Consider the following 24,236-nt stretch of genomic DNA (forward strand, 5'->3'; position numbering starts at 1 on the left):
TTCCATCTGCCCGCTTTCGCATAAATATTTGACAACAAAACATAATATCCATATTCTATCATTTGGTTCCATTTTCATTTTGTTAATAAATTCATAAGCTTCATTGATTCTCCTTGAACGCCCCAACAAATCGACCATACAAGCAAAGTGTTCAATCCATGGAACGATTTTATATTCATTCGTCATTAGTTTGAAAAATCGCTTTCCTTGATCTAATAATCCAGCGTGGCTGCAGGCTGACACAACATCTCGTGTTTGCATTTCATCAAACACCTTCCAGTATTCCGGCAACTCAAAGACGAAGACGAAGTTCCGGGTTCGCAGTTGATGCTTTTGTTTTGTTTTGTCAAGATCTAGGTGAGAGAAAAACCTTGCCGGTGAACTGATTTTGATCTTGATAAACAACCTGTTGTTGTTGTTGTTGTGAAACCGAATAAATCCCATCTTGTTCTTACTTTTTGGAATCAATCAACCGATTTTCAAAACCCCCAATTTGGTTCATAAAATTCGGGTCGCTATCATCATCTCCATATACTCTACTCTACTGTTGATGAAACTTGAGAAATATGAACTGGGTGCGGACCGGTATCGGGTTAAACCCGAATTCATGGTTGATTGACCCGCCTGCTGTTGTTGGTTATTGTATTGGTGGTGAAGATCTGAATCCATAACGAAACCCTAAAAACAGTTGTTATAAGATGGAGATGACCCGCCTGCTGTTGTTGTTTAATGTTTCACTTTTTTACATAAAAAGGTCCCTCATGTTTGAAGTTGAGAGAGATAAGGGGTTTTAACACTAAAAGATAACTGGGTTTATGAGAAAGGACACCGCCCGTTACTAGTTGCAAACATAAAGGACATACAGTGTAATTTTTAAACTTAAAGGACAGCACATGTCGAAACACTGAAACATAAAGGACGAAAAGTGCAATTTAGCCTAAATTTTGTGTTCATCAACGTTCAGTTTCGTTCGTTGCCTAAGATTAAACAAACAAACACAAACGAACACGAACAGGTTCATTTCTTTAACAGACGAACACGAACATAAAATTCCCGTTCGGTAAGTGTTCATGAACTGTTCGTAAACACATATATTCTTTTAACAAACGAACACGAACAAGAACAAGGTCTCATTCGTGTTCATTCGGTTCGTTTGCAACCCTATGTAAAACTCATAAAAAAACTAGGTAGTTTTGATTAAAATACCTAAAAATTAAATCTTAGATCCCCTCTTACTTTTTCTTCGATCTTCACTAAAGCACGCTTCCTCCTTTTTACCCCAATATCTCCATTGAACTCAGGAAAATCTTTCATACATATTCATTCATCTAATATAATTTTATGCACTAATTATTTCACCTACATGTGTGTGAAAAATGTTTGTTGAATTCGATAGAAAAAAAAAGGAAAAAAGAATCATAAATCAAAGAGAAAATAGAAGACGTAAAAATGTGTGTTTGATTTAGGGGGTGTTTGGGGTTGAGTTTTGAAAATAGATAATGCGTTTTGAATAATCAGAATCAGATAATTAGCTGTAACAAAACGTGCTGCAGAAAGATAGTGTTTGGATTTGATTATGTTGTTTGATATCACAACAATCAGATAATCAACATTGTTTGGATTTGATTATGTTGTTTGATATCACAATAATCAGATAATCAACTATTTGAGTGTTTGACAAGTATATATATTTCAAAAAAATAAATAAGTGAAAACCTAAAAAATCAGTTTTTGGATTATCACGTTTTCCTGCAGCAAGGGGTGACCTACTTATGGATTATCACGTTTTGAACTCTACAAAACGTAAAAAATCACTTTTTACTAATTTTTTACCAAACACTCAAAATAGATTTTTTGCGATTTCAAAACACAATAATCAAATAATCAGGTTGAAAACGCAATCCCAAACACCCCCTTAGTTTTAATATAAGGAAGAAGCGTGGAGAAGAACGAGGAAAAAGAAGTATCTAAAATTTATTTTATAAGGTTTTAATTAAAACTCATATTCACTTTCCTTTTTTTATAAAGAGTCAGCTTCTTTTTCTACATTTATATATATTTTTTTTAGTGTACATGCATCATAAGATTCGGTTTAAAGTATAAGTATCAACATACTTGCACCGAAACATTTTATATACTTTAGACTATTCGGTGTAAGGGGTGTGGAGAGGGGCAACCCCCTCCCCGTCTTCATTGAACAAGGGCGTTGCCCCTCACTAAAGGCAAAGGGTTGCTCGACATTACTCCATTTTCACTCTCACATCCATTTGACATTTTGCCCCATTGTACTTGCCCTCTTCCTTTTCACCCACCCCTTTCATTCTGTATGTGGAAGGCATAGCTTTCAATGTCTACATGACGCTACATGACAGAGCTTTACCCCCTTTGCCCTTCACACCTGTAGTCTACGTCACTCCGTAAATATATATCAACCATGTGATGCTTCATTTCATCATTTTACATTTATCTTTAACTTCATATTAATAATACTTTGTCACTTAATGGATTTCAAATACAACAAATTACCCATCTCAAAACTAGCAGATGATATTCAAGCTCAACTGTTCTCGTAGGTTTCTAACACATCCGATATGCAAGATTTGTGTATGTCGTATTACCTTACAAGATGTTGATGATGTTATATGCCGACAACTCTGTTCTTGCTTTATTTTTATATTTGGTTGTACTTCGTTCAATTCCTGATGACTTTTTATTTTACTAATAAATTTACTCTTGACGTACAAAAACAAGGTTGTATACATTTATATATACTCTAATTTTTAACATTTGTATGCAATAAGAGTTGTACTAGTATTTTCACCGTTCCTCTTTTTCGGTAGTGGGTGGGTGTTGTGTGGCTTCTTGCTTTTCCCAATGGTTTTCCAAAACCATTTGATACTCCAACATAAAACCCCAAATCAAACCCTAGATTAGAGACAGAGATCATACGGAGAGATGGTGGGAACGGGTGGTGCTTCGGTGGTTTCGCGTGTCTCCTCCGTCGTCAGATCCTTCATCTACTTATTCTATCAATTACTTTGGATCCATTCGAATCAGCTGTTTGATTTATTTCATCTGTTCATCGCACACTTATTGTTAGATTTGTATCTCATCTGCTGAAGGTATGTTCCGATTTTTCGAATCATGTGGACTGATTGCATGTGGTTTGATTTTCGTCTCCTGGTTGCTGCTGCTTTGTGTTATCATTGTAGCCGTTCTCGATCGTAATTGGCTACTTAAGTTTCAATTTTTGTTTGTGTTGTGCTGATTATCATGTTGTTTCGATGATGTTCCCTATCCAGATGGTTATGTTTTCATGTTGTATCTATACTACACTTTGTATAACAGCCCCAATGCACTGCATTATTGTGTTTTCTGGGTGATTACTTTCATATTTTACTTTCAAGACTTGTTGGCAAAGTAAGTCCACGTTTGAACATGGGTTGTTAAAATGTTAAAGTCATAATAGAGCTCTCAAAATGTTGGAGTGTATATCGGAGCTCAAATTTGGGATTTTGTTTTTTTAGGGTTTGGGAACCTAATTTCATGTACAGCAAGGGTTGTTTGATTTCATGTGGATCTTATATTGGTATTTAGTGTATTGAAAATCAAGTTTCTGTGTGACTACAAGTCATGTATATATGTTATTTCATTTCTCATTTTTATACAGGTTTGTTAATTCATTAATATTAACTAAATTATATTATTGGTAGTGAATACATACAAGTTTTATTTTTCATGTCTTTTCAGGAGAAATTTTGTTTCGGAAGGCAGGGGATCCAGTGCTACGAGTCATAGCAGAGCTACGGCGAGGCTGAGTTTTGACGCTAATGATCTTATAAATTTGCTTCACGGATCGGATCCGGTTAAGCTGAGTTTAATCGTTTGAAGAATGAAGATAGAGGTGATAAATGCTGATTGTTAAATGATTTGATGGATTGATTGAATGTTGATGTTGTTTGTTATTTTTTGTTTTGCAGATAAAGATAGAGAATTGAGTGAATCACTAGCTGAGATCAAAGCGCTAGGCTATCTAAGCGGCTAAGAGAATAAGTTGTTGAGGAGGTATTGATTTTGAAACATCTTATTATTTTATATGTTCAGTTGTTCGCTGATTAATTGGGTATTAGCCATAATTGATAATTCACTAGATGTTTTGCTTTAATTAAATTCATTCATATCAGGTATGGATGTCGAAGTTTTAAATTGTTGATCATTTGTTTCTTTGTTTTTTGTATAAGAAATGTGTTTTTATAGAAGCAGGATTTTGAGTTTTTCTAATATCAGTTTCTAGATATGTTTTGCAATTATTATATCCATCAGAAGAATATACTAATGGTTGGATCTGTTATCTATCCCTCTTGGTCACCAGTTTGGATTTGGATGGTAGTGGTGTCAGATAGTTTTGTTCTTATTTTTAGGGGTGTGGGTTTTGTTAGGATGTTCTTCACCTGTTTTTGCAGGTCTTGAAGAGAGAGGGGTAGAGGAAATCTGAGTGATTTTTGTGCCTTGCTTCCTCCAATCTGAATTGAAATCCGGGAACGGACACGGCGATGCTATTGAAGTACGTTTTTGTTCGTACCCAACCAACTCCTTCAACCCTTCTACAATGCTATTCAGCTCGATCTCTACTCCAATTTAAAATTTTCACACTCTTATGTCACATTTTTTTCATTTATGTAGCAAAGCATAAGTTTAAAGTTAATGTTTTTTCTTCATGATATCTGCAGATATCCTTAGATTTTAATTAAAGTTGTTTTATTTATGTTGTTTATTTGATATTTTTTTATGTTTGTGGAATATATGTTGTTATGGCTTTACTACTGATTCCACCATTGTTATTATCCTGCTGATTCTACTTCTTAATCTCAAAACATTGTTGCGTGTTAGCGCAAAAAACATGGTTGTGTTGCGATCTATTTGGGGTTCTAAATTGAAGCTCGCATTTGCAGCCACCGTCATGGGCGGCAGCGTTGGTGCCGCTAAAATTGCTGGACCCGACGACCCTGCCACCACCCTCAAGCTCTGTGTAGTGATTCGTGTTTCTTCCTTTCTCGCCCGCACCGCAACGCAACGCAACGCAACGCGGGCGAGTGAATCTTCTAGTTAAAACCAATTTTAAACGCTTGCTTGTAATAACTACATATTACATTACCATACATGATCATATGTCAATGTCAACATTGTCATATAAATCCAAAAGACGCTCAGGTTTGAATCGAGTTCACTTTAAGCTCGACTCATCTCAACTTTTTACCGATCCGATCTGCTAGTAGCTCCTGATCGGCTCAATCTGTTAACATCCTACACACCTATCGCATACATCAAGAATGGTAGAAATGTTCTCTTACATGCATATCACGTGCACAATATCATATTGATCCCCTAGCACATCAAGTAAGAATGCTGGACATGTTCGATTACATGCATATCACATGCACAATATCATATAGATGATCCAAGATAATAATAATAATAATAATAATAATAATAATAATAATAATAATAATAATAATAATAATAATAATAATAATAATAATAATAATAATAATAATAATAATAATAATAATTTTAAAATCATGTGTAGTGGAAGATACAAATAATGCCCCACCCAGGCACCCTTAGGTGTTTTGTGCTATGTGGTAGTCCAGTGAGCAATGGGGCATTATGAGACGTTTTTTTTTAAATGGGTGTAGTGGGGATGTGGACATTGTGGGCATTATGTTAAAAGAAATGTAATAGAATTTAAATAAAAAAAACCATTAAAAATTGATATTGACCAAACAAAAAGGGACACGATCATTGGCTAAAAAATTAGAACTTCGGCGTGGAAAAAAGGACGCCTCTTGCGATTTTTTTTTTGTGAAAAACGCCCAGGAGACGGTTGAATGGCGTCTCCCCATTACGGATGGTCTAACACAACAATCATATAGATGATTCAATATTATAATAATATATAGATGATCCAATATTATGTAATCCGATTATAATAATATAATAATAATTTTTAATCAACATTTGGTACTTGATACCGGTATCGAATTTCCTGTACCAATTTTTTCGGTACCGGTACCCATTTTTTGGTATTTTCAGCATCAATACCTTTGATACCGGTAAAATAACGAATATTACTTTTAAATACCGGTACCATACCGGTAGCGACCAAACATTTTCATTACCGATACCAGTACCAGTTTTAACGAATTTCATTCCCGCTATTTCTAATACCGATACCGATACTGATACCACGCTCATCTTTTAACACAACAATTTTGAAATTTGGATTTAGAAAACCAAAAGAATCTTATTGGTGTACGCATCTTATGTACCTTTATGCCTCACCACAAAGAATCTACACCACTACAAAATTATCCACCCCAACCCAACCCCATAACCCCCATTCCCGTTCCTTCTTCCATCACCATTACCGCAACCACTTTTTCTCCATTTTTCTTACTACTCTTCTTCTTCTGCACTCTAAATCAATCACAATCAGTCAATCAATCAACCTCTTGCATGTTCTTCAAATCTCACCAATCGATTCCTACCGTAACTCTTCATCCAACAGTTCGATTTCACCTCATTTGACGGTGATTGAAAGCACTTCGTCGTTCAATTGCATGTTACGTGTTCCGATTTAGCATCACCGGTTCCGATTTTGAAGAATCGATCGTTATCGTCATCAATTCGTCATCGATTTATCGTCGTTGTTGAAGTAGTGTGTGTAATTAGATCAGAATCCGTCCAATTGCATGTTACGTTTTCGATTTTGAAGAATCGATCGGTATTATCATCAATTTGTCATCGATTTACCGTCGTCGTTGAAGTAGTGTGTGCAATTAGGTCAGAATCCGTCCAATTGCATGTTATATGTACCGATTTAGCAATCAACGGCTTAGGCTTTGAAGATTCGATCGTTATCGTCATCAATTCGTCTTCGATTGATCATCGTTGTTGAAGTAGTGTGTGTAATTAGGTCAGAATCCGTCCAATTGCATGTTATACGTACCGATTTAGCATCGCCGGTTTAGGTTTTGAAGAATCGATCGTTGTAATCATCAATTCGTCATCGATTGATCGTCGTTGTTGAAGTAGTGTGTGTGTTTGGGGTCAGAATCCGTCCAATTGCATTTTAGCAATCACCGGTTTAGGTTTTGAAGAAGCGATCATAGTCATCATTTTATCGTCGTTGTTGAAGTAGTGTGTGTTATTAGTTCAGAATCCGTTCAATTGCATGCTACGTGTACCGATTTTGGAATCGATCATAATAATTATCAATTTGTCATCGATTGATCGTCGTTGTTGAAGCAGTGTGTGTAATTAGGTCAGAATCTCTGATAGTTTGACAGATAGGAATCATGTCGGTACCTAAGGAGCCTGCGCAGGTGATGAAGCAACGAGATGGATCTGTGCTTGGAAAGAAGACGATTCTCAAGAGTGATCATTTTCCTGGATGTCAAAACAAGCGATTGTCGCCTCAAATTGACGGTGCCCCAAATTATCGTCAGGTAATATGAAGTTTTGTTCGTTGTGTTCAGTTTTTGATGGATTGCGGTTACACTCTGTTGAAATGCATGTTTTAGTGTTTGATTACTTAGATGTAATGAAACTGTAAATCTGATTGTTTGTTCATTTTCTTCAATTTTGGATGGATTATGCTTACAAACTGTTGAAATTTATGTTTAGTGTTTGATTTTTCACTGTACACTTCAATTAGATGTAATGAAACAGTAAATCTTCAGTAATGAGTCGTTGTTTGTAAACCTAGGGTTTCTCTGGTACACAATTTTGAAGTTTTTGGTGCCAAAAACTGAAATATTGTTATTAACTGATCGAAGAAAAGATACACGTATTACCAATGGAATAGTGTTTCAATAGTATTACTGGATATTTATATAGTGATCTATACATTATTTGTAATGTTTATAATTCATGGAATTATCAGGCTGAATCAATGCGGGTTCATGGTGTTGCGATCCCTACTATTGATGGGATCCGGAATGTTCTTACATATCTTGGGGCTCAAATGGAGGGGAAGCAAGCAAATGTACTTTGGATCAATCTTCGTGAGGAACCGGTAACATGCTTTTCTTTCTTTTTGGCTATAACCTTGAAGCATTGGCAAATGATATTTTCTTTTTGTGCATGTGTATATATGCACATTTGTATAATCTGTCTGTATGTGATGTATACATGTATAAATATCAATATATAGATGCACATTATTGTATTGGTGTGTGTGCTTATGTTTATAAATACATACATGGGTAGATGTACATGGCTGCATATTTATATATCTGTGTGTGTGACAGTGCATTTCTTTTTGTTTCTTGGACCAGGTGGTTTATATCAATGGACGGCCATTTGTGTTGCGGGAGGTTGAAAGACCCTTCTCCAATCTTGAATACACGGTGTGCTTGTTCTTTCTCTTCTTTTGCTTAAACATCAGTTTGGACTTTACATTTTAAGAATGATCCTGTGCTTTCTATTTACTTAAGTTACACCATTTTGGTGTTTTGATGCATAGTTGCATACATTGGAGTTGGTCACACTGTTAACACTATTTAGATATGAAACCAAGTTACCAAGTTAAGTTGAACATAATAAATTTGATTGTGAAACTAACGTTTAGTATTTTGTGAATATTGTTACCATATGTTGATGATTAGGGTATCAATAGGGCACGGGTGGAGCAAATGGAAGACCGGCTAAAGGAAGACATATTGCTAGAAGCTGCTAGGTATTCATTTTTTATTTTTCGATTTTTTCTATGTATGTGTGTTTTGTATAGCCATCTTTCATCAGTAGTTCTCATATATCATATGAATGCCTAATTGACTAAACAGATATGGAAATAAGATCCTAGTAACTGATGAACTGCCAGATGGTCAAATGGTGGACCAATGGGAGTCTGTTACACCTGAGTCTGTGAAAACACCACTACAGGTTTACTAATACCACCTTTTCTCTAACACTATTTGAACAAAATGTAAACTTGACATAATTATTTCACATACATTTTTTCTTATCTATGTAGGTATACATGGAGCTACAAACAAAACAATTCCTTGTTGACTACGAACGCATTCCAGTAACAGATGAAAAGTCACCCAAGGAACAAGATTTTGATACATTGGTATGTCTTATTTTCAGGTCTTGGTTTGATCTTTGTTAGAAATAATGATTCAGTTTTTATAGTTTTCTAGTTTATCTGGTATTCTTCTCTAGTCTTTTATCCTATAAATAGAGGCCATGAAAAATAAAAGCAATTTTGTGTGCTGAAACTTGATTACACCCTGTGACCCTATAATTGGGTTCATATTGCTACATATAAATAAAAAACAATTCTCAGTCTTCTGGCACTTTTTGCATATTTATTTTAGTTTTTGGCAGTATACAGCATAACATGAAATGCACTTATCTCTAGCTGATGTATAAAATGCTGGAAGTGCTTATGTAACATGTGGCTATTAAATGCTGGAAGTGCTTATGTAACATGTGGCTATTAAATGCTGAAAGTGCATTATGCCGTTTATACATCGTAGGGTACTCCCTTCCATACATTTAAAGATGGAAATATGTAATTTGGTTTCTATATGGTTTGTATTATCAGGTTGATCGAATTTCCAGAGCTGATTTAAAAACAGAGATCATATTTAATTGCCAAATGGGACGGGGACGGACTACCACCGGGATGGTGATTGCTACACTGATCTACTTTAACCGAATAGGAGCTTCTGGTACTTATTTTTTAAATATACTTTTATTGTCTCATGCTATTATAGTTTTGTGGTTGTAGACTTTAATTTTATTTATTTATGTGTCATTATTAGGCATCCCAAGGACAAATTCAATTGGAAAAGTTTCTGTGTATGGGTCAAATGCTAGTGACAATATGCTTAATACAGAGGAGGCACTCCTTAGAGGGGAATATACCGTCATAAGAAGCTTAATCCGTGTTTTAGAGGTATGCAGTGCTTACAGCAGATAAATTATCTTTAACTATTGGCAGGGACCGGTATCAAAACGGGTTGTTTTTTTAACTTCTTTCGCCCCAGAAAAGATCAATCTTTTTTTATGACCAGGACTGATTTCTGTCTGTTTCTTTTTTCCGTTTTCTTCAGTCCTTTTAGGACCGACAGTCCAGTTTCAGCCCAACTTTTAATGGCTGGGCCGGGCCGGTCTTGTTAATTGTTATTACTCGGAGCCACTGTTTTGGTCTAAAAGTTAAAGTTTTTATCGTATTTTATAAAGCATCTATCATTTGTTACTTTGCAACATAGTAATTTATCAAGAACTTTCAACAAAATGTTATTATATTTTGACTAAGGTACACGGATGGTCCCTGCGGTTTACCAAAATTTTGGATTTGGTCTCTAGCTTTCCAAAAGTACACAGATGGACCCTGTGGTTTGCACTTTGTAACGCATTTAGCCCCCAGCTTTTTTTATAAGTACATGGATGGTCCCTGTGGTTTGCATTTTGTAATGCATTTAGTCCCTAACTTGGACATGCTAACCTTTAGATTTGTTGGCTGGGGACTAAATGCGTTACAAAGTGCAAACCACATGGACAATCCATGTACTTTTGGAAAGCTAGGAACCAAATCCAAAATTTTGGTAAACCACAGGGACCAGCCGTGTACTTTATTCAAATTTTTTACATAACTTGGAATATAGACAAAAGGTTCAAAATCTTGGAAATTAGTCGTGGGTGTCAGGTAAGGACTAAAAAAAACCTAAAATGGTATATTTTTGTTTTCTAAAATGCTAAATTAGCCAGGGAACTTTCTATAGGAGGAATTCCGGTTCGGTTTTGGACTGTTTTTGGTATTAACCTGTTTTGAGACTGATTTGGGCCAGTTTATAATCAGTCCTTGAACTGGGGGTATGATCGATTTTTTTACAACCAGTTACGGATCCGTTCAGGGCAGGTTTTGTTTTTGGACCGCTTTACCCACATCTATAGGACAGGTCTGAGTGATTTCTTCATGCTTTTAGGGTGGTGTTGAAGGCAAAAGGCAAGTCGACAAAGTAATCGACAAGTGTTCCTCCATGCAGGTTTTTTTCCGTTATTCACTTATTCCCTCATCTACTTTCACGATAAACTATTCTGACAGGGGTTGATTGTGAAAATTGAAATTAACAACCTAAGCATGCATTTTTGGGTGTGTAACAGAATCTACGTGAAGCAATTGCTACATATCGAAATAGTATTTTGAGACAACCTGATGAAATGAAGAGGGCAGCGTTGCTTTCGTTTTTTGTTGAATATCTTGAAAGATATTACTACCTTATTTGCTTTGCTGTTTATCTCCATACAGAGAAATCTTCTTCAAATTTCACCTTTTATCATTGGATGAAAGCTAGACCCGAACTCTACACCATCATTCGCAGGTAAGAAATTCTTTCTTCTACATGTTTACACACATTTCATAGTGTAGCTGAATATTTTTCATAATGGCCCACTTCGGTAATTATACCTTTTTCATGTACTGTAAATAAGAATGACCAAATATGAGCGAAAAAATGGTGCACTTTGGTGTACTTTTTCTTTTTTGTTTAATGTAGGCTAATATGGCAATTATAGTGTAATAATAAGTCACTAAATAGGGGCAAAATATTGTCCACTTCGGTATAATACTATAATTCCCTCTTTATGTCCCAACCTGCTAATTAAAGTAGTCTAATATGTAATTATAGTGTTAATAATAATTACCAAATAGTGGCAAAATAACTTTATTTACCAGATTGGCACATCTAAAAGTATAATCATCGAATTTAATTATTTTCAAAAGTATGTTGCTATTTATAAAATTTACCCAACTTCCATAAAAACTGGGTTGACTTTTATGTTCTTGAATCTGATAAAGGTTGTTAAGGCGGGACCCAATGGGTGCACTTGGTTATGCAAATATAAAATCATTGAACAAAATAAACAAATCTGGTGATGGTCACCACCCTTCTGAGATGGGCATAGTCGCAGTATCAAGAACCGGGGAGGTTTTGGGAAGTCAAACCGTTCTTAAAAGTGATCATTGTCCAGGCTGTCAACAACCGAATTTACCCGAGAGAGTAGAAGGTGCTCCTAATTTTAGAGAAATTCCTGGTTTTCCTGTTTATGGTGTTGCAAACCCAACTGTTGAAGGAATTAAATCTGTTATTCAAAGGATTGGTAGTTCCAAAAAGGGTAGACCTGTGTTTTGGCATAACATGAGAGAAGAGCCCGTTATCTACATTAATGGAAAACCCTTTGTGCTTCGTGAGGTTGAACGGCCTTACAAAAACATGCTTGAGTATACGGTATTCTGTTTATCTCTTTCACTAATATTTAATTAAAATAGTTATGAAATCGTCCATGTGCTTTGATCCTCCCACCCCCATGCGCAAAACGGTCCCTTGAGCTCTAATTTTTCCTTTCTCGTCCCTAAATAGTTTGAATTGCACCCTATGAGTTTCTATTAATTTAGCATTAGAGAAAATAAAAGAGTATAGTACACGGATAGTCCCTTTGGTTTTCAACAATTTTGGATTTGGTCCCTAACTTTCCAAAAGTACACGGATGGTCCTTGTGGTTTTCCAAAATTTTGGATTTGGTCCCTGGCTTTCCTAAAGTACATGGATGGTCCTTGTGGTTTGCACTTTGTAACGCATTTAGTCCCCAGCCAACAAACCTAAAAGTTTTAGGAGGTCCAACTTGGAGGCTTAATGCGTTACAACGTGCAAAATCACAGGGACCGTCCATCTACTTTTGGCAAAAGTTGAGGACTAAATGCGTTACAAAGTGCAAACCACTAGGACCATCCATGTAACTTTGAAAAGCTAGGGACCAACTCCAAAATTTTGAAAACCACAGGGACTATTCGTGCACTTTACTTAAAAAAATTCAAGAAAAAATAGCAGTTGAATATGATTGTCATGTTAATCATTTGCTGGTCATAATAGATTTTGGACCAAAAGGGTCCAGCTGGAACCTATTTCGTGGGACCAGAAAAGCAAAATTAGAATTCAAGGGACCATATTCAGGAAAAAGGTCCGACAACATGCACCATCTTTTTAGTTAACTCCAAACTTCAAGGAGGTGGAATATACACACCAGAAAGTTATCCATCAACTACCCTTTCATTTAGAACATATGTTTTTGGTCCTTTTATATGATTTTCAGGTTAAATTATCAAATGATTATTATTTGTGGTGTAAAGTCATGTCCCTTAATTTTAAATCACTTATTGGGACAGTGGTGAATAATGAATTTGATATTTAAAACATGTTACATGTAGGGAATTGACCGTGAAAGAGTAGAGAGAATGGAAGCTCGTTTAAAAGAAGATATTTTAAAAGAATCTGAACGTTATGGTGGCGATATTATGGTTATTCATGAAACCGAAGATGGAAAAATATATGATTCTTGGGAGCATGTTAGCAAAGATGTAGTCCAGACCCCATTAGAGGTTTTCAAGTCATTAGAAGCTGATGGGTTTCCCATTAAATATGCACGTGTACCCATAACTGATGGAAAAGCCCCCAAAAGTTCAGATTTTGACACATTGGCCCTTAATATTTCATCTGCATCCAAAGATACGGCTTTTGTATTTAATTGTCAGGTATATATCTAACTTTAGGTAAATATAAGATACAAATATGTTGAGTGATAGTTGCAAGCTTCATAGGGTATAAGGGGTGAGCAATAACCGAACCGAAAATCAACGAAACCGAACCACAATTAACCGAAAATCGGCTATCGGCTTTTTTTGTACCCTTGGTTAACCGAAATTAACCGAAACGAACCAAACCATTCATATTTTTCATATATTTCTAGCTTTTATACCTCCATTCATGTATTTCATGTTTTATACCTTCATTTAATCTATTTATACCTCTATTTCATTTATTTATGTCTTCATTTCATGTATTTATACATCTATTTCATGTACTTATACCTCCATTACTTGTATTTCTAAGCAAAAATTTATGCCCAAGTTTGGTTTCGGTTATTAACTGAAAAAACCAAACCGAAAACAAAATAACCAAATAAACCAAACTGATTAACCGAAACTGAACGATTAATAAAATAGACCAACCGATGACCTCGGTTTCAATTTCGGTTTCGGTATATATGGACTTTCACATTTTTTGTCTTGAGAAAAGAAGTAAAAGTCCATAGGGTTTTTCGGTTTTTTATGATGAAAGTTGGAAGGATTTATATAATTGTTTGTTAAACAAACAAACATACCCAGTAGGATCATGCTCAGTGTATTAATTGGTCTTTATGAAATCACAAATCTTTTTTCTTTTTACTTATTTGAATCTCCTTAGATGGGTAGAGGGAGGACAACTACCGGCACAGTAATAGCTTGCCTTGTGAAACTTCGGATCGATCACGGTCAACCAATCAGGATTCTCTTTGATGATGTGGCATGTGGTGGTGAGTCAGACAACGGGACATCAAGTGGTGATGAAAGTGGGCCCGATTATGTATCTAAAAGCAGAACACAAGCCAATGCAAGTCATGCATTTGGCATCAACGACATTCTTCTGTTATGGAAAATAACTAGCTTTTTTGACAACGGTGTTGAATGTCGAGAAGCATTAGATGCAGTTATTGACAGGTGTTCAGCACTTCAAAATATCCGCCAGGCTGTACTCCGATATAGAAAGTTATTTAATCAACAGCATGTTGAACCAAGAGAAAGAAGGGTGGCATTGAATCGTGGTGCTGAGTATTTAGAACGGTATTTTCGATTGATTGCGTTTTCAGCATATCTTGGAAGTGAAGCGTTCGATGGGTTCTGTGAACAAGGGGAATCTAGGATTACTTTTAAAAGTTGGTTACATCAGCGACCTGAAGTTCAAGCTATGAAATGGTCCATTAGATTAAGACCTGGTCGGTTTTTTACTGTCCCTGTAAGTATTCTCTTCCGAACATCGCTTAGGAAATTATTTCATGGTCGATTTTTTACTGGACCGAAACCCTGGCCTTTTTTTTCTTATAGTAACCAAAATTCTATTATCCAACAATAATAATCAAAATATTTGAATAAAATGATCTTGAAGATTTGACGCATTAAACTTACATTTTGTGCTGAGTTTCAACCCATTGGACCTGTTCTCTTTTATGTTAAGTTAAATTGATTCTACTAAATTGACCTGTTAAAGATAAAACGTGACCTGAATTGACCCGTTAGAAATATGACCTCTTCATAAGTGAATACTTTGTCCAAAACGTTTAAACTTATATAAATAATTCGGATAACATATCCGGAACCGGTTCCTACCCCCAACCCGCGGGTACAGACCAGTTCCAAACCGGGGTGTAACAAAAGGAACCAAACCGGACCCGATTCCCCCTCTACTCGGTCAAAATCGGACCTGAACCGGCCAAAACCCAAAAAAAGAAAACTGGCCAAACCGGTCATAACCCGGTCAAAAATCCGAACGTAGCTGTAACCGGTTCCTACCCTACCCGGTTCTTGACTTTGTTGACCAAACCCGGCCCCGGTTCCTAACCGGTTTTAGGATCTTAAAAAACCCGATTTGTGCATCTCTACACCCATATGTTGAAAATAGTTTATAGGGCACTCAAGTAACTAAGTATGTGCACTCATCTATACTAGTACCAGCCAAAAATACGTCAAATGGTAAAAAATGCTCTTAAAATTAAACGATTAGGAGATTTTACGCATTAGAAGTACACTTTGGATAACTTATAACCCATCGGACTTGTTTCTAGTTTCCTTCTAAGCTAATTTAACAGATTTTACCTATTAGAAGTTAAACATGACCCACATCTACCCATTTATAAGTAAGAATGCCAAAATTTCCTTCTATTTCTTAATACACTTACCTTTTTGCATAAACGTGATATATTTTCTGTTTCAGGAAGAATTAAGAGCTCCACAAGAGTCCCAACATGGTGATGCAGTGATGGAATCTATTGTTAAAAAGCGTAGCGGTTCAGTTCTAGGGAAAGGGTCAATACTTAAGATGTACTTTTTTCCTGGTCAGAAGACTTCTAGTCATATACAAATCCATGGTGCTCCACATGTTTACAAGGTAATATGAGATGTGACTTGATGTTTATAAAGAAATTGGAGTAATTAAATTCAAAACTAAATTTGAAACCACATAATTATGTAGTATGTCTAAGGTAGTCAGTTTTAACTTTGTTTGTGAAGGATGTAATCCCACTGTTCACTCTCTTATAGCGAGCAAAGCAGTGGCGGACACTGGATTCATCTTAATGATGAAAACAACGGTAAGATTTTTCTCCCTTGAGTCGCATTTTGACTTTTGGGAGTCAACTAGGTCACATTTAACCTCAAATTTGAAGCATTAGTTTCTTCAAGGCAGTAAAAGTAACTAGTTGGTTTAATATCGGTTTTAGGTTTTTAAGTTGTTGATTTGTTGTTTTAACTAGGGTGTGACATCTACTTTAGGTAACATATATAAATACCTTTTATTCTTTATTCTATGAGGGTTATTTGTCTAATAAGAATAGTATAGTTAAACCTAAAATAAAAACATGATTGACTTCACTTGAATGACTTGATTTGGTTTTCTTGGCTCATTGGCTTCTGTATTGAGTTCTCTTGGTGACAAGATGGGTGGGTCGAGCGGGTTGTGTAATGGGTCAAAAAGGGTGAGGTTTTAGTGTGGGTTGAGTTGAATCGCAAACTTTATCTTTGTCAAATATATATATATATATATATATATATATATATATATATATATATGTGTGTGTGTGTGTGTGTGTATTTGCCAACTTTACTTTAACTGTGATTACTATTAGCCAAAACAATATCATTACAATAATAATACAAATCTTGGAATATATGATCTGGAAGGTAACATGCATTAAACATAGACTTTGGGTGACTTTTAATCCATTTGACTCAAATCGACCCATTTACAAGTAATTTGGTCAAAAAATACCACGACTTGTTTTTTTGGACTTCCTTTGGATTCTTGAGTAGGCAAATATGCATTTACCCCTTTTTTTCCATTTTTCAGGTGGATGGTTATCCTGTGTATTGCATGGCAACTCCCACAATTGTGGGTGCCAAAGAGATGCTAACTTATTTAGGTGCCAAGCCCGGACCCACTACAGAAGGAAATAATGGTCCTCAAAAAGTAATTTTAACCGATTTGCGGGAAGAAGCTGTTGTATACATCAATGGCACACCGTTCGTTCTTAGGGAACTAAATAAACCTGTAGACACACTCAAACACGTGGGAATCACTGGTTCAGTGGTTTGTTTTCTTTCTATTGTCGAACTTAAACTAAGAAAAAGTAGAGATAAGCCAGATTGGGTTTGACCGGTCAAATGGGTTTGGGGTGAAAGGGTTGTTTTTTGTACAGGTCAAATGAGCCAAGATTGGGTTGACCGACAATCACTTTTTTCCTTTCTTGAAATTTTTAAAAATAGTTATTGCCATAATTATGATTACCATAACTAAATCTTTGAACATAAAGATTTCAAGATGGTCACATGCGTTCAAGATATTATTTGGATTAAAATCCAAACGGTCCAGTTTTTGAAGCACTATTTTTAGTATGGGTCGAAGTAGCCGGATTGTGTCAGGTTTACCCTCATGCACTTTTTTTTTTTTTTGAAGAATTTGATAGTTAACGTGTTAATGACTATCATGAAAAACAATATTACTACAGTAATAATTTAAAATTTTCAATAAAACGATTATGGAGGTTTTATACATTAAAAATAGACTGGGCGACTTTTAATCCGTTTGAAATAAAACAAAACAAAACCCAAATTCAACCCATTCTGCCACCTCTACAAAAATGAACTTAAATGAATCTGTTGTCAACAATCAACGTGCTTGTTTCTGAACTTTACGCAGGTAGAACACATGGAGGCTCGGTTAAAGGAGGATATTATATCAGAAATTAAAAAATGTGGTGGTAGAATGCTGTTACACCGTGAAGAATATAACCCTACGTTAAATCAAACGAGTGTAGTAGGATATTGGGAAAATATATTTATAGACGATGTAAAAACACCCACAGAAGTATATTCTGCTTTGAGAAATGATGGGTATGATATGGTGTACAAAAGGATACCGTTGACTAGAGAGAGGGAAGCCTTACCTTCTGATGTTGATGCGATTCAGAATTGTATGGACAAGTAAGTAAAGCTTTTTTATTTTATTTTATTTAACCATGAGGTCATATAGAGATCTATGCAGTTAATATCGGTGATATATCGGTTATCTGTCCCCATGTAAAATATCGGTGTCAAATATCGGTACCGGCGATATTTCCGATATTTATCAGTACCTTTCTTCTTAGTTCTACTATTCATCTTTCTTCTTATTGCTACAATTGTTAATTCTTAGTGTTAAATGTTGGTGTTTTAAGTCTTAATCAGTTCCTACTTGCTACAATTGTTAGTGTTTTGCAAGTTGCAAAAGGTTAATTTGTTAATGATTGGAGAGTATATTGAATTGTTAGTGTTAAATTACTCATCATCATCATACTCAGTATATCCCACCAATAGCAAAGCTAAGGTAGGGTCTGAGGAGGGTGAGATGTAGACAGCCTTACCTCTACCCCGTAGGAATAGAGAGGCTGCTTCCAATGAGACCCCCGGCTCGATAGTAGTTTTGCATCAAGCCTTGGACATACGGCACATAACACTCGGCAATTGAGAAAAACGCCGATTAGTGCATGTACCCCCTTGTCTTTCGGCTATCAACGCCACCACATGATGCATGATTAACCACCCCCTCTTTTAACGTTATTTTCACGAAATTAGTAAAATAACGTTAAAATTGGTGCACTTTCACTTTTGCCCCCCGAGCGCCCACACATATATACATTATATGAGCATACCGCAAGCGGGACGTTTAGTGTTAAATTACTATATATATAAATTCTGCATGATATTAAAATTACTGATATCCCACCGCGATAACCTCTATCTCAAATATTGATCCTTGACCAAGGTTTAGGATCAAATACAAAGGCTCCTAAAAATAAGAAGTCGTACAAAGGGTATCAAACGAACTCCGATTGACCTCATTCAAGAGGCATTGGAATCGTCTCATCGAACTCTACGATGTGAGATTTTAGTTTTTCACTTTTGGATTTATAGGTTCTAGATTTTAGAGTTTTTGTTTATTTATCATTGTGTTTTTTCTATATTTGCGTCATTGTTCTTTTTGCGACTCATTGTGTCTTTTTTCCTCGACACTGTGTTATATTTTGCTCGACATTGTGTCATCTTGTGCGATTAATTGTGTCTTTGTACACTTCTTATTTTTATAAGCCTTTGTAGAATAACTTAACCCCCTTGACCGATATCCGATATTTACCGCATTAACTGCTTAGATAGAGATGCTATGTGCTGCTCGCTTTATATGGACATACGCAACATACTTTTTAAGAGGAAATTTCACGAAATAAAAATAAAGTTTACACCTTTACCTGATTTTAGAAACCAACTTTAAGTTACATGTAAAATAAAAATCATCATGCACTTATTTAGCGATTATAGCAAAAGTAGTTACGTTTTATTGCTAAATGTAGCAACGAATGACCTGTTAAACCGATAGCACACCATTTTTTGTTGATTTTACCAAATTTGCTGACATGGCATCTTGTTTATCATTTTAATGTATAATCTAATTCGATATTTAATTATTATTACTTAACTGCAAACTAAAAAGGTTTTTTTTACTGAACTTGTAAGTAATTTGATTCATTTTTCGCTCAATTTTTCTTGCATATGATGTGGGTGTTGGCATTTAACGCAGCATACTTACTATTTCTTACCAAAGTATGCAACTTGTTGCAATAAATGGTTGCATAACTTGGTAAGAAATGGCAACTACGTTGTATTAAAAGGTTAAAAACTGTACATTGCTTTTACTTTTTAGAATAAACTTTTGTAGCGCTAAAGTGGATTCTTGTGCAGCAGAGGTTCAGGGTCTTATCTGTTTGTGTCACACACGGGATTTGGGGGCGTTGCCTATGCGATGGCTATTATCTGTTTAAGACTTGAATCGGAAGGAAAATTAGCATCAGATAATCGATATTTGTTATCTTCTGATGGAAGTTCATATTTTGAAGCACGTGAAAGGGGTGATTACCGTGATATACTTAGCCTTACAAGAGTTTTATTGCGTGGGTCCGAGAGCAAATCAGATGTTGACATTATTATCGAAAGGTATGCCTCTTCCTCATTGGGTTCTTGGGTTTAATCATTTAAGTAATACATATATTTAAGAGTAAATTACAAGTTTTGCCCTTTATGTTTACGCCAAATTGCAGGCGCTGTCCTTTAGCGCAAAAGTTGACAAATTTTGTACTTAATGTTTCAAAATCTTGCATGTTATGTCCTTTAGGCCTAACTCAGTTAGATTTTTTAGTTAAGTTTGGTCATGTGCCTTGCACATGAGGGCATTTTTGTCATTTCACCTTTTCAGGGGCTATTTTGTAAAGAAATTTTATTCAAGGACTATTGTGTACCAAACTTATATATTATATATATATATATCTATATATGTTAGTTCACCCCACTCACAACCCAGCCACCACCGCCCTACCACCACCTGTCACCACTTACAAGTTTTGTCCTTTACGTTTACACCAAATTGCAGGCGCTGTCCTTTTTTCCGAAAATCATTTTTTTTTCAAACGTGTAAAATGTAAATAACTTAATTTACAACATTTTTCTTCTTACAAGTGTGTTTTTTTTTTTTTTTTTTTTTTTTTTTTTTTTTTTTTGCATTTGTGACATCTGATGGGGCACATACATCATTTAGTGCCACATCAGCAATTTACGATAATTCAGTTAAAATGAGGGTAGTTGCTAAAATTGGCAATTAATTGTAAGTTGGTTGCTAAAGTTAGGAAAAAATGAAGTTCATTTCTATTTTTGACCATTTATTTGGACAAATAAATTCTGATTCTGATTCTCATTATTACAGTCAAATGTAGGTAGTTAAAGACTTAAAGTTACAAGGCTTATCAGTATCATTCCACAAATTTAATAAAAACCAATATTTTCTGCAATATTAATAGATACATAAAATAAAAAAAAAAATATTAGTAGCATACCACAAATATCAGTTTCTTAAATAAACAGAATTCACGAAACACTTGAATAACTAAACATTTATTATTAGAACTTTAAACAGCAAAAGCACATCCGATGATCCAAACACTATATTTTCTGCATCCAGTTTTGTTACAGCTAATCATCTGATTTAAATGATCCAATATCACATAATTACTTTCAAAACACACATCCAAACACCCCCTTAATGGAAATTAGTATAGTATCATTAAAAAGCCTCTCGAAAGATATAATAACATTATTTTACTGTCATACAAAGGTGTGCTGGAGCTGGGCATCTTCGAGACGACATTCTGTTCTATAGTAAGGAACTTGAGAAGTTTGAAGGCAATGATGATGAACATAAAGCATACATCATGGATATGGGTATCAAAGCATTGAGGTCAGTTGTAAATTTTAAGTATTATTTTTTTCTATGTAGTTAATATCCCGATATATCAACGGATATATCAGTGATATATCGGTTATCGGTCCCCTGTCGAGATAACGGTACAAAATATTGGTCAGAATATCGGCACCGATAATATCAGCGATATTGTCCGATATTTGACCGATATAGGACCGATATTTGATGGATAAATCACTGATTTTCCCGATATCAGTACCATTCTTATTTCTACCGTTCATTTTTCTTTTTATTGCTGCTATTAGTGTTTTAAGTCTTAATTGTTAGTTGTTACTGTTAAATGTTAGTATTATAAGTAACTGATTTTCTTTTACTTGTTGTGAAACTAGTAAATATGATACTTTTTCGTCTTTAGGGTGGAGGGTATAGTTTCGGTAAACCGTTCGGTGAATGGAGTTCACCGATTCGGTGACCACCCCCACTTGTTTGAGTCACCGAAATTTTGAATGTTTTCGGTGTATATTCACCGATGCGGGAAGAGGAGGAAAGGAGGAGGGAGAGAGGTTTAATGGTGGGTCCCAACCCCTTTCAACCAATCACAATTTTTTTTATTTTTTAACCTACTCAAACACCCTAGAGTGATTAACCATACCCCTTGATTGGGTGCAAAATGGGGAGTGGAATGGGGAGTTGACATGGCATAATATTATTGGGTAGGATTTCACTCAATCACCCTAGAGTGATTAACCATACCCTCCACCCTTAGTAAATATGAAATTATGAACTTTTTGGAACGATATGTATAATATTACTCCTTTCAAAGTACATATACTTACATTGTATGCTATGTTTAAAGAAAAAAAATAAATAATAATAATAATAATAATAATAATAATAAAAATAAAATAAAATCCTGAATCCGGTGTGAGAAGGGCAGAATGGTAATATCCCTCGTATTTTCATCTAAACCTACAAAACAGTTGGTTAACTATTTATATTGTGCATTTGCAGGCGTTATTTTCTACTAATCATGTTTAGATCCTATCTCTACTGTACTTCGGCTATGGAGACGAAATTCACAACTTGGATGGCAAGCAGGCCTGAACTCGGTCATCTTTGCAATAACCTCAGGATCGATAAATAATGTCGCATGTGTAAATGTCTACAACGCCCTTTATCTTGTTCCTGTATAGTCAGCCGACTTCGTCTTAGTTTATTACAGTCCTGCCATTCTACCTACCGACACTCTGCCCGACCCTTAATATTTATGATGCTATCATTCCTTGGGATGCTATATGCTGATGATATTGTATCTAGTGGTGAAGTTAGGTAGGACTTTATGTAGATTTTTAGATTTGTAGGATAAAACTAGCGTAATGTGTTTTCAAGATTCTCGCTGATTTCCCGTTGATTATGTTATATGCAACTTTTAGGATTATAATTTTTCAAGATTTATATTTCTATACAATTGTGGATTAAAGTTTGACGCGTTACGGAAAAACGAATGTGCCATTTTCACCTTTTTTAGTTATAGGCTTATAGCAGTTGAATTGCATAAATTGGTGACATTATTAAAGAATTGAACCTGATTTAGAAACCAGTTTGTAACCTAGACTTCGAAACCTGTTTAAAATGGGCAAAACCCAAGCCAACCAGCTAAACCTGGTTTTAAACCGGTGAAGACGGATCCTTTTCCCCCTCAAAAACTGGTTTTAAGCCGAATCAGTTTCAAACCGGTTTCAAGTGGATCCTTTCTTTGACTGAACCCGATCTGGTTTCAACCGAGTCAGTTTGTGCCTACAACCCGTGTTGTGCACCTCTCCGTTGCTCTTAATCTCATCATGGTGTTGACGAGGCCCAAAGAAAAAAAAAAATTCCAAAGTAGGAAAGTAATAATATTGAAATTCATCAGCTCCAAATCAGTTCTACTTGCTTAACATTTAAACTTACGAAAATTAAAAATTTCACTTTCAAGTAGAATTTAAAGTTTTAAAGATTCAAATTTTCAGTTCTAATTATTTCAAAACAGTTTAGAAGGTTGTTTGCATTAGTCAGATTGAGTTTTTTATACGTAATTTTCAGTTTTATGTATACATATACACATTTTTATATGTGCAGATTTTAAGTATCTATGTTTTAACTCTTACTCAACTCATTTTTTTAAGTATACAACTATACAAGATTAATTGTTGGAATTCACATGGTTTGGTTGGAAACTGACCGGAATTAGAGGTTTTGGCCGCAATCGCCGATTTTTGGCCGGCCGACTAGGCCAGACTAGCGATTAATGGCGTGATTAACGAAAAATTGCTCAGTTACTGGCTGACTAGCGATTAATCGCCAACTAGTCGCGATTTTTACAGCACTGTTATAACATATTATAAATATAAATATGTGGTCAGTAATCACTTTCAAACACTAAAACATAATACACATATTAAAGAATATAGCATATATGATGCTTTAAGCATCAATTCGCATCAATTAGCTAAACGAATCTTTCGACTCATGATTTTTATTAATATTATAAAAACAAAGACGATTACAGACTAATGGCAGGTAGACGAGCAATAAGTTGCGCCGCTACCCCCTTCTGAATAGCAAACCCTACCCTGCTAAACACAAAATTCTGCCTCTTAACATGCGCGGTGTTACTGCTTACCACCTGCTGAACCCGCTTAAGGAACAGCACCACGTCAGGGGCGAGAGCACCAAAAGCATCGAAAGCGAACGGGAAGAACACGTGCTGATTCTCGATGCAAGCTTTTTCATGCTTAGCTACTTTAGCCGCGT

At 35.4% G+C, this 24,236-nt stretch overlaps 1 protein-coding gene across 2 annotated transcripts; it reads left to right on the plus strand.

Moving 5' to 3' along the window:
- The first annotated feature begins 6,353 nt into the window (after window positions 1-6,353).
- On the plus strand, window positions 6,354-22,944 carry LOC110909975 (paladin). 2 transcript variants are annotated; one of them, XM_022154698.2, is made up of 19 exons: window positions 6,354-7,508; window positions 7,946-8,077; window positions 8,340-8,411; window positions 8,670-8,740; window positions 8,847-8,946; window positions 9,038-9,136; window positions 9,614-9,740; window positions 9,834-9,967; window positions 11,001-11,060; window positions 11,179-11,396; window positions 11,873-12,302; window positions 13,280-13,603; window positions 14,316-14,903; window positions 15,879-16,052; window positions 17,010-17,249; window positions 17,859-18,142; window positions 19,934-20,185; window positions 21,357-21,479; window positions 22,455-22,944. In XM_022154698.2, the coding sequence occupies exons 1-19, from the start codon at window positions 7,359-7,361 to the stop codon at window positions 22,585-22,587; spliced, it is 3,711 nt and encodes a 1,236-aa protein (XP_022010390.1). In that variant the 5' UTR covers window positions 6,354-7,358; the 3' UTR covers window positions 22,588-22,944. The 2 variants fall into 2 exon arrangements, with proteins under 2 accessions (XP_022010390.1, XP_022010391.1); XM_022154699.2 differs by having other exon boundaries at window positions 19,937-20,185.
- Window positions 22,945-24,236: the final 1,292 nt, after the last annotated feature.

The sequence above is a fragment of the Helianthus annuus genome, chromosome 15, assembly GCF_002127325.2.
Source record: "Helianthus annuus cultivar XRQ/B chromosome 15, HanXRQr2.0-SUNRISE, whole genome shotgun sequence".
Lineage (NCBI taxonomy): Eukaryota > Viridiplantae > Streptophyta > Magnoliopsida > Asterales > Asteraceae > Helianthus > Helianthus annuus.

Excerpts from the sequence above, each read along its gene's own strand:
- LOC110909975 (XM_022154698.2), top strand. The coding sequence starts at position 7,359 with ATGTCGGTACCTAAGGAGCCTGCGCAGGTGATGAAGCAACGAGATGGA. Across the intron at positions 13,604-14,315 it reads CTTTTGTATTTAATTGTCAG|ATGGGTAGAGGGAGGACAAC; the intron begins GTATATATCTAA and ends GAATCTCCTTAG. Across the intron at positions 18,143-19,933 it reads ATTCAGAATTGTATGGACAA|CAGAGGTTCAGGGTCTTATC; the intron begins GTAAGTAAAGCT and ends ATTCTTGTGCAG.